This window comes from Belonocnema kinseyi, chromosome 10, assembly GCF_010883055.1.
Source record: "Belonocnema kinseyi isolate 2016_QV_RU_SX_M_011 chromosome 10, B_treatae_v1, whole genome shotgun sequence".
NCBI classification, from domain to species: Eukaryota; Metazoa; Arthropoda; class Insecta; order Hymenoptera; family Cynipidae; genus Belonocnema; species Belonocnema kinseyi.
This window is the reverse complement of record NC_046666.1, coordinates 110,649,390-110,659,683: the sequence shown is the minus strand read 5'-3', so window position 1 is coordinate 110,659,683 and position 10,294 is coordinate 110,649,390. Positions and strand designations below refer to the sequence as shown.

Sequence of the window (10,294 nt, the reverse complement as noted above, 5' to 3'; positions counted from 1 at the left end):
TCTTTCCAGAAATCCACTCAGAATTTTTCATGAAATGTTATCCACAATTGGTGAGAAATTTCCTTAACAAATTTATGTTGAACCTAATTTTTTAGGAAAAAACTCAACGTTTTTCTTTTTATGGCCTTTTTCATATCATGCGTTTTTTGGCTTAAAATGTTCATTTTAGTTTGTTTTTTCGGATTTTGAAAATGCTCTAACTCTGATAATTTTCTTTTTATAGAAAAAAGTCAAGAGGATAAATTGTTTGAGTTTCTGCGTGCTAATTTTGTACATAGTTCATAGAATTTTGAAATCTTGAAAGAATGTGGTTTCAAACATTTTGAAAACATGCTCACATTTCGAATTTTGATCCAAAATAGCTGGGTTGCGAGCTTGTTCTTTCTTTTTAGACCTTAAAAAAGTGTGCCAAAACAGAATCCAATCTGATAAATTTTTCGAAAGTTATCGTGCCTACAGAATACACGCTATAGACAAACAAACAGCTTCGAAAAAATCGTTTTTTCTGACTCAGTGGGTCTCAAAACGTCGAGATTTGATGAAAACCGACAAAATGAAATTTTACATAAAACCAATACCTTCTCATTAGGGTGAGAATGTAAAAAGACCATTACATACGAAATAGCTCTCACTTCGATTATATGAACAGCAACACATTATTAAATTGAACAAAATTTAATTAAATTGTTGAGCTGGAGGAATATGAAACTTTCAAATATTTTATATTTTAGCTTTACGATTTTTCACCGTGATAAATTGCAAAATTACCAAAAAACGTGTTTGGTTCATTAAATCAGGTTATGTGGGCGCATAGAAAATTTATAAACACAATTTTATTCATTCAATTATTTTTCTTATTGGATGCGAAAACATTATGTGATATTTCACGCGCATATTGTGTAGACGAGATATTTATCAATTTGCTATATTTCCCTTCAGCTGAGCAGGTAAGCCGAGAAACATGGTTTGATAAAAATGGTTGAATATTGTCTGTCTCTCTCGTTGCTAAGTTTTTCTTTCTAACAGGTCAAAAATTTTACCAACCGAATCCTACCAATTTTCGTGTATGAGGTTGTCTTCATACTTGCCAGGAGGCACTAGACTGTATTTCCGATTTTCTTTTAGATATCACTGCAGTCATTGCCGTGCTCAGCCAAACCTACCGTTTCGCCTTAAGTACAAAGCTTAATAATAAAATATGTAAAAAAAATTTTCAACTATCAATTCCATCGGCATCAGCCGGTAACGTTGTACACGAAAATACGAACCCTCTAGAGCCTCGTCTAGTGGCCGCCAGGGTTCGTATTTTCATGTACAACGTTAACGGCTGATGCCGATGGAACTGATAGTTGCAATATTTTTTTTACATCTTTTATTATTGAAATTTATACTTAAACGTAGTTTTCTTTCGGCTCTTGCATTTCTGAGAGTTTGAGACCGATATTTTATGTATAAAAAAAGTTCGAACGTTCAAAAAATGTTGAAGTTCAGAAAAAAGATCAAATAATTTTCATTGAAGTTCCTACTAAAAAGCAGTATCTAAACGTACTTTATTATACTCTAATAAATTTTTCAAAGTTTCAACTCGATATTTTATTTACAAAAAAAGTCCAAGTGGACCCTGCTGGACAATGCTTCCAGGCTCATTCGTGGGCTTGTAAGCAGCTGATCTGTTCCCCTCATTTGAGGCGCCCAGGTCTTCTTGGCTCGATCTGGCTTCATATTGAGGGCGTTCACTCGCGTAGCCTTATGAAGCTTGCGAGCAATTTTTCTATTCAGTGGTTTCGCTAGATAGTAGATAGGGACAGTGGTTGTGGCGTTAACGACATAAGCCGCTTAATGCCCTTAACTTGATATTTATTTACAGTTTTTTGAATAGTTTTTTGAATAGTCACGGAAAAATGTTTTTATAGTTTTTTTCTTGGAATGAAACAGTTTAATTAAAAGTTTTAATGAATAAGGTCTTTTTTCACGGCTTTTTCAAAAATAAGGTTTTTTCACGATTTTTTAATGAATACGGTTCTTTTCACTGCGCTTATAGGAATAAGGGTTTTTCTAAGCATTTACCGAAATATATTTTTTTTCGTAGCATTTTACTGAGATGTGTTTAACTTTACGGTGTTTTAAAACAATTTTTTTTTTCACCGCGACCAAGTAAACAATTTATTTTTCACGGCGTCTTTGAAAAAGGTTTTTCTTCATAGCTTTATTTTGCAGGTTTTTTTTTATAAGCACCGGCGATATATCGTCCTCTTCTTGCTACGAAATAGCGCGAAGCAGGCAAGGTTTTATCATAACTGATAAAATTACTGCTTTGAGTAGAGAAAGGATGCAAACTGAGCTCAGTTTGATCACTTCTCGCTTCGGTCGCACTTGATCTTGACCTTAGTTGCAAGAAGCGCGCTTTGTGAAATGGACGTAATGTTAACTATATTTGAATGCTTGATCATGATTTTGTCGTCCTTTTGCTTGCAATGCTTTACGGATGTATCTTATGCTCTAATTTTGAGCGCTTGGCGCCGTAAAGTTCGGCTATATGTCAACAAATACGCGCACTTTTTTTATGGAATTAACTAAGAATATTCTTTTCGATAACTTTTTGTTACTATAATTTGCAATTTTACACGTATTAATTATTTAAACAGGTTTCATAAACAAATTCATAATTTTGCTATTTTTCAACTAATGTCCTAATTTTTGTTACTAAAATCAACTAAGAATGTCTTTATGACGACTTTTCGCAATTAAATTCAGAACATTCATACGAATGATTAATTATACTTAAACAGCTTTCGTATACAAATTTATAGTTTGGTTATTTTGTAACCAATATGCTCAATTTCTTTATTAAATTAACTGAAAATTTCTTTGCGACAACTTTTCGCTATGATTCTTTGCAAATTGACAACAATTATAGATTACTTACACAATATTTATAAGAAAATTCACGGTTTGGCTATTTTTCAACGAATACGCTAAATTTTTATTGCGGAATCGACTAATAACGACTTCACGATGACTTTTTCGATGTAAGGAATTATTGAAAAAACATTCTTAAATGATGCCGTAAAAAATTGTGCCTATTAGTTGAGAATTGGCCAAACTATGAATTGTATATGAAAGTTATTTAAATAATTAATAATTATTATAAATTTCCAAATTTTAAAGCGAAGACTCGTCAAAAAGACTTTCTTAGCTGATTTCATAACTAATTTAGCCAGTCAGTTGAAAAATAGCCCAACTATCAATTTGTTTAAGGTCATGTAACGAGTACATCAGCTGATCAAGGCAATCCTGAGATCAACATTTTTTTTCACCCATATTTAAAAATAAAAGTTTGAATAACGTGGAAAACATTTTCGGAAATTATTAATAAATATTAAAAGATCCTTTTTGTGACAATGCACAGAGTTCGGAAAGCAAAAATTTTATTTATGAAAATAAGATATATCGACTGACGCATTCAGGATTTAAGATACAAGTTTGACTTCTGTCTTTCTCTCTCGGCAATCATTCAATCTGTATTACCCACAGACTGGTAGAAGTTCGAAGTTCTCTACTCCCTGTGATAGTGCTGCTCTGACACAGCTGATACGCATGTAGATTTCTGTGCCGGTTATATTACTTTGAGAACGGTAACGAGAATGTGAATATTACCGAGAATATAACTGAGAAAAAATTCTCTAAGAATTAATGGGAATCTCAGAATTTATTTTAATTAATAGAAAATTGCTTTTTTTCGTTAACTTTCCGCTTGAAAATTCAACTCTTTTTTTGAAATTTTGTCTTTTTTATTTTAAAGTTTACCTGATTTAGTAGAAATTAAATCTTTTTTTTTATCAAATTGCAACTGTTTGATTAGAAATTAAGCTATTATACTAGTTTCTTGAAAAATTGACTTTTTGTTTAAAATTTATATTTTGTTGTTGAAAAATTAACTGAAATATTTTATGAATGAAAGTTCCACTTAAAAAAAACTATTTCTTATTACAAATTCATCTGTTTTAGTACAAAATTAATGTTTTTGGGGTAAAAATGCAACTTTGGCAGAAAATTTCACTATTTTGTTGAAAATGCATCCTTTTTGATGTTACTGAGTGAACTGGAATTTTTTCGGATGAAAACTCAACTTTTTTTGTGATAAAAAATCCTTCTCCTTTAAAATAAATTTAATATTTTTTGATAAAAATGCAGTTATTTGCTACAGAATTCAACTTTTTTTTTAAAGTCATCCTTTTCGGTTAAAAATTCCTCTTTTTGTATTGAAAATTCAATTTTTTTGGTAGAAAATGATTTCTTGTTAAAAAATTCATAGTTTGATCGTAGAAACTCGACAAGAATCTGTTTCAACAGAAAATTCAACTCTTTTTTTTTTTGTTGAAAATTTATCTCTTTTATTTAAAACTTCATCTGTTATAGAAGAAATTTCACTTTTTGTATTAAATGCAACTTTTTGGTTAAAAATCGTTCTTCTTTGCTTAAAAATTTAACTAATTTGTTTAAAACATCTGGTTAAATCGCTTTATTAAGTAGTCACTTTTTTTGTCAATGATTTATATTTTTTAAGTTGAAAAGTTATCTCGTTGATCAAAAGTTTAATTATCTTGTTGAAAATTAATCTTTTTTAATTGAAAACTCAACTACTTGGGTCAAAGTTACACTGCATTGTAATTTTTTTTACTGAAGGCTTATGTCTGGTTTAAAATTTAACTGTTTAGTGGAAAATACTTATTTTTTGGTGTTTAGAATTAATTTTTTAACCGAAAATGTAACTTTTCTATTTTTTAAGATTGATATTTTTTAGTTAAACATTCGCGTTTTTTTGTTGTAAAAAATATTTTTTTAGTTTGAAATTTCCTATTTTTGCGTAAAAACGCATCAGTTTCGTGGAGAACTAATATTTTGTTGAACAGCCATATTTTTTTGTTTGAAAATTGAATTTTTGTAAAGAAAATTTGTCTTTTGGTTTGAAGATTTAATAATTAGCATAAACTTTTATTTATTTTTTGAGTGAAAAATCTTTATTTTTTTTTTGAAATTCGTCTTTTTGGTTTTAAAAATACTTTTCTTTTGTTGTATAAATTTCATTCTTTTTTGATTAAAATATAAACTGTGACACTTTTTTGTGAGCAATTTGTCTTTTTTAGATTGAATATTCAACTATTATGTTCAAAATTCGATTATTTGGTTGAGAATTCCAGTATTTTATTAAACATTTATCTTTTAAAGTAGAAAATACTTTTTTTTTGTTTGAAATAAATTAATTCATTTGAAAATTAAAAAATTGTATGCGAAACACTGTTTTATTCCGGTTATAAAATATTCTATTGTAAAAATATAATAAGATTAAAATGCTTGCGTCTGAAAATTAATAATTTGAAATGAAAAATTAGCCAAAAAAAAATTCAGCCAATTTTGAAAATGTCATTTGTCTAAGTTACTGCTTTGTATATTTTAAATTCCTGAATATGTCTGAGCTAGAAAATAATTTATATTCAACCGCTGATAAAACCCGAACAATAAAAATATTGTTAAAAATCATAAATTCTTAAATGCTTAATAATTCTTTTAAATTCTGTCATATTCTCGGTTGTATAACCTGGACTTAAATTCTCGGAAATTTAAGATCTCTATACGCACGTCAGACCAAACTTGTTTATTTGCATTTCAAGTGCAAACCTTAGTTTTTGCATTATTTGTGTATAATGCTTTTGAGCGATTTTTTCGTTTTTAACCACTTTGATAAATATAAACCTCATAACTAGCCCATTGACACATTGAAAATTGTCTGCAGGGTTTTACAGCACGGTCGGTATTTCTCCAAATTAGTAATTAAAAATATGTGTCCATTCTCTCCCGTTTACGGGTTTGAGAACCTCCGCTTCCTTTACATTGTGGACAGCGTTCACTTATTCTACCTTAATTTCTACTTTACGTGTTTGCTTTAACTTACAACTTTTCTTAATGCTATACACTCTAGAGAGCTTTCAGAGCTTTTTTTCCTGTAACTCTCAATTTCTTGCATAATTCTGACGCCCTCACTTAAACCACATTCTCTTCTTCTTTACCTTTTCTCTTCCTCTTATTTTGCTCCTTGCGTGTTACTTGCCTCCTTGTTTAAAATTTCCCATAAACATGTTTGAGCGATCCCACTTCTGTCTCACCTTCTTAGCTTCTTTTAAAAGTTCCCTATTCTCTTCAATTTTCCTACCACCCTTTTTCTCTACCTATATTGTTTCTTCCTCAGCATATAACTTGGGCAACTGCAACTCACAATTTGACTGTTAATGTCATACAAAGTTCGAAAGAAGCATGCAGTATAATCTCGTTATTTAGATTCAATAATAACCTTTTTGGCAGACAATACAAATTTCTGAGGTCTTAAATTGTACAAAAAGTCTTATGAGATTGGTTATTTTTTTATTTTTCACAAAAATATAACTTTTATAGATTTGTAATATTTATTAATAATTAAAAATCGAATTTTTAGGTGATGCGAATTATGGAAAATGTTCGACCAGATCGTCAAACTGTTTTATTCAGTGCTACTTTCCCTCGACAAATGGAAGCTTTAGCAAGGAAAATTCTTACACGACCAGTAGAAGTTCAAGTTGGAGGACGTTCTGTTGTTTGCAAAGAAGTCGAGCAACATGTTGTAGTACTCGAAGAAGATCAGAAGTTCTACAAGCTCCTTGAGATCCTGGGACACTATCAGAATAAGGGATCCATAATCATCTTCGTTGATAAGCAAGAAAATGCTGATACATTGCTAAAAGATTTAATGAAAGCATCCTACTCTTGTATGTCTTTGCATGGTGGAATTGACCAATGTGACAGAGATTCAACAATATTAGATTTTAAAGCTGGCCGTACTAAATTGTTAGTTGCTACATCTGTAGCAGCAAGAGGTTTGGATGTAAAAAGTCTCGTTCTTGTAGTCAATTACGATTGTCCAAACCATTACGAAGACTATGTACATCGATGTGGACGAACAGGCAGAGCTGGAAATAAAGGGTATATTATAGTCATTTATAAACTCGACATATGTGTAATCATATAATATTTGCTTAAGTCATGTCATTTATTGTTGAATATATTGTCAAAACTTCTACAATTCACAGGTATGCTTACACGTTCATTACGCCAGAACAAGAACGATATGCCGGTGATATTATACGGGCACATGAACTAGCAAGCGTTCCTGTACCCGAACCCTTACGACAACTTTGGGAAGAATATAAAGCACGTCAAGCAGCAGATGGTAAAAAGGTTCACACTGGAGGTGGATTCAGTGGAAAGGGTTTTAAATTTGATGAATCCGAAGCCGCTTTAGCCAATGAGAAAAAGAAGTTTCAAAAGGCTGCGTTAGGATTGCAAGATTCAGATGACGAAGACATTGAACATGATATTGATCAGCAAATTGAAAGTATGCTTGCACCAAAAAGAACTGTTCGTGAAATTGCTAGGCCCTCTGCCACTAACATTACACTACCTGGTCAGCCTATATCGAGTGCAACTGATAAATTGGAATTAGCCAAGAAACTTGCTTCAAAAATAAATATTGCTAAGAACCTAGGGGCGGAAGCGAAAGGAGCCTCACAGCAAGCAGCAGAAGCTATTCTAAAAGGAGCTGGGCCTACTAATCTTATTACGGTAAATATAGTATTGATATTTAGACTTGTATTTGGGAAAACGTATTCTATATCGAAATTGAGACCTGGTTTTTAATTAATCTATACAAGCTAAACAGTGTTTCGAGATAATAAAATTCGCAAAATAGATCAACTGTTTCTTCTAATAGGTGCAGTGAATCATCCTGTAAATGATTCACAAACTAAAAAATCTCCAATTAAATTTCTTTCTTATAATTATAATTAAAAATTTTGTTATATGCCCTTTTTCCATCAATAAAATGAAATCATAAAAAAATGCATTTATTTTGCTTTTTACTGTATCATAAATTTTGTATTGTGTATTTTATAGGCTAAAACAGTCGCCGAACAACTCGCTGCAAAATTAAATACCAAATTGAATTATCAGCCGAGAGAAGAAGACTTAGTTGAAGGAGAAGGTGAAGGTGGGGAACAAACTTTCCGTAAATATGAAGAAGAACTTGAAATCAATGATTTCCCACAACAAGCTAGGTGGCGAGTAACTAGTAAAGAAGCTTTGGCACAAATTTCGGAATATTCGGAGGCTGGTCTTACAGTTAGAGGAACTTACATAGTAACAGGAAAGGCGCCTCCTGAGGGAGAAAGGAAATTATACCTTGCTATTGAATCAACGAGTGAATTAGCAGTTAGTAAAGCGAAAGCTGAGGTTTCTCGATTAATTAAAGAAGAATTGATAAAACTGCAAGCGTCTGGAACACACACAGGTTCGCGGGGACGTTACAAAGTCTTGTAAAGTTTTGCTAAAAGTGTATTTTACGTCATGTAATAATAACAAATTATCAAAAAAATAAACTTGAAATCTCGCTTAGCAATAAGCTATTACTGGAAAACTTACACTTTTATTAAAATCTGTGTATTTCTAAAAAAAACTCGAACATAATATATAGTTGGCCTCCTTTAATATTTATACCCAGGCTAAGGGCATCATTGTCGGACACTGGTGCCAGCCGTTAGAAACCTTTAATTTGCGTTAAACAATAAAACAATGCAAATATTTAACGTATTATGTTGGAATTACAATTTTATATTTTCGTATTGTCTAGAGAAAATTATTCCTGTCAGCGTTGATATTTTATATTTGGATTTATTCACGAAAAGTTCCTCGAGCTAGATAGCCCTAAAAGGAACAGGTGATATATATCCAACATAGCACACTTCCCGGAAAACCAAGTCTGTCCCAGGTTTAGACCTGTGCTTTTTCTGAAAAAAAACCTGGGACAGAGCTGGTTTTTTCGTGGGTTTTGTAAATGAAATATAACTGTGATCAATTTAGCGATTGAAATTAAAAATAATTATTTAACAAGAGTAAATTAAGAAACTACAGTACATATAATTATTGGGGGACAATTTAAAGTAAGATACTGTAAATACAGATACTTAAAAGTAAATACAATCATGTGCATACTCACACATATATCTTTGACTTAAAGCCTTAAGTGTTGCCAATATAATATTTAGCCTTGTATTCAAAATAGCTGCAAAAATCATATTTTTAAGTTTCTCGTAATTTTCATAAAAACGGTTAGTTTTACCCAAAAATACATTGATAGAAAAATGTTCATCTTATTCTGCTCCAATAAGGTTCTTTGCATTTTTTTTCTATGTTTAAACCTTTATCTAACATAAGGAGGTAAAGAACAGCTTCGGACAAAACTATTCTTGCCTCATTTATTCATAATTTTTTACGCCCGTGAACGTAAATTATGTCTACATGTAGTATTCCAGGTTACTAACTACCTCATACAGTGGAACCTCGCACGCTATAGCTTTGGACACTGTCATACCTATGACACCGTCGTCAGCTGTTTCGCGGACACTGTAAGAATCAGGTGATTAGCCCAGGGCCGACGCATCCTCGAAGCCCCTCCTCTGAGATATGTAGTACATACTTAATTTTGCACGATACGCCCCTGTAACTCAAAACCGATTGGCTGAGGGACTAGGTCACGTGCGCTTACAGTGTCCGATTCGCCGGATCCCGATGAGTAACAGTGTTCGAGGTTCGACTGTATGAAGAAATTTTCGATAAATTAATTATCACCTTAGTACATTTTTTTCATAAATAGCCTTAAATTTGGTTCACATAATTTGGCGCCTGGACTTCGTAAGATGCTTGCTTCACATGTTGACAAGATAACTGCAAAGTCTCAATAATTTTCCATAATTTTTTATCGTTGAAAAGTAGGCTTTAAAGAACTTTTAATATACTGTTCTTGAGGTCTTTACAATTCATATAAAAGCATTTTTTAAATGAAGAATTAATAATAAATATTATTTACGGTTGCCTAAAAAATGCTATTTTAACTGTTTTCCACTGTTTTCAAAGAGTAATAACAGCCCCAATAATATATATCTGATACTGAAATTTTGAGAATATTTTCCTCAAAGGTTGAAGATTATATTTTTTGAAAAAGCAGATCAAGAAGAAGTATAAAAAAATAAAAGTCGATGACAGTGGGTCTTGGCACAATAAAGCCTAGAACCTTTCGTGGCAAGCGTCTATAGGTATATTTTCCTTTTTCGGAGATTCTAACTAATCCTGTTAAAGAGTCATATCAATGAAAAGAGCTTAAAATAAAAAAAAAAAGAATCTATCTTCTACAATCGTATAAACTACCGTT

General features: G+C 31.5%; 1 protein-coding gene across 3 annotated transcripts in view; it reads left to right on the top strand.

Annotated features, from left to right (window-relative positions):
- The window catches only part of LOC117181431 (probable ATP-dependent RNA helicase DDX46), a 186,119-nt gene extending 177,615 nt beyond the window's left edge, over positions 1–8,504 (top strand). For all 3 annotated transcript variants that reach the window (XM_033374082.1, XM_033374081.1, XM_033374080.1), the window contains 3 exons: positions 6,491–7,014; positions 7,122–7,653; positions 7,984–8,504. In XM_033374082.1, the coding sequence (XP_033229973.1) occupies positions 6,491–7,014; positions 7,122–7,653; positions 7,984–8,406 (1,479 nt within the window). In that variant the 3' untranslated portion in view covers positions 8,407–8,504. The remainder of the gene's footprint in view (positions 1–6,490; positions 7,015–7,121; positions 7,654–7,983) is intronic.
- Positions 8,505–10,294: the final 1,790 nt, after the last annotated feature.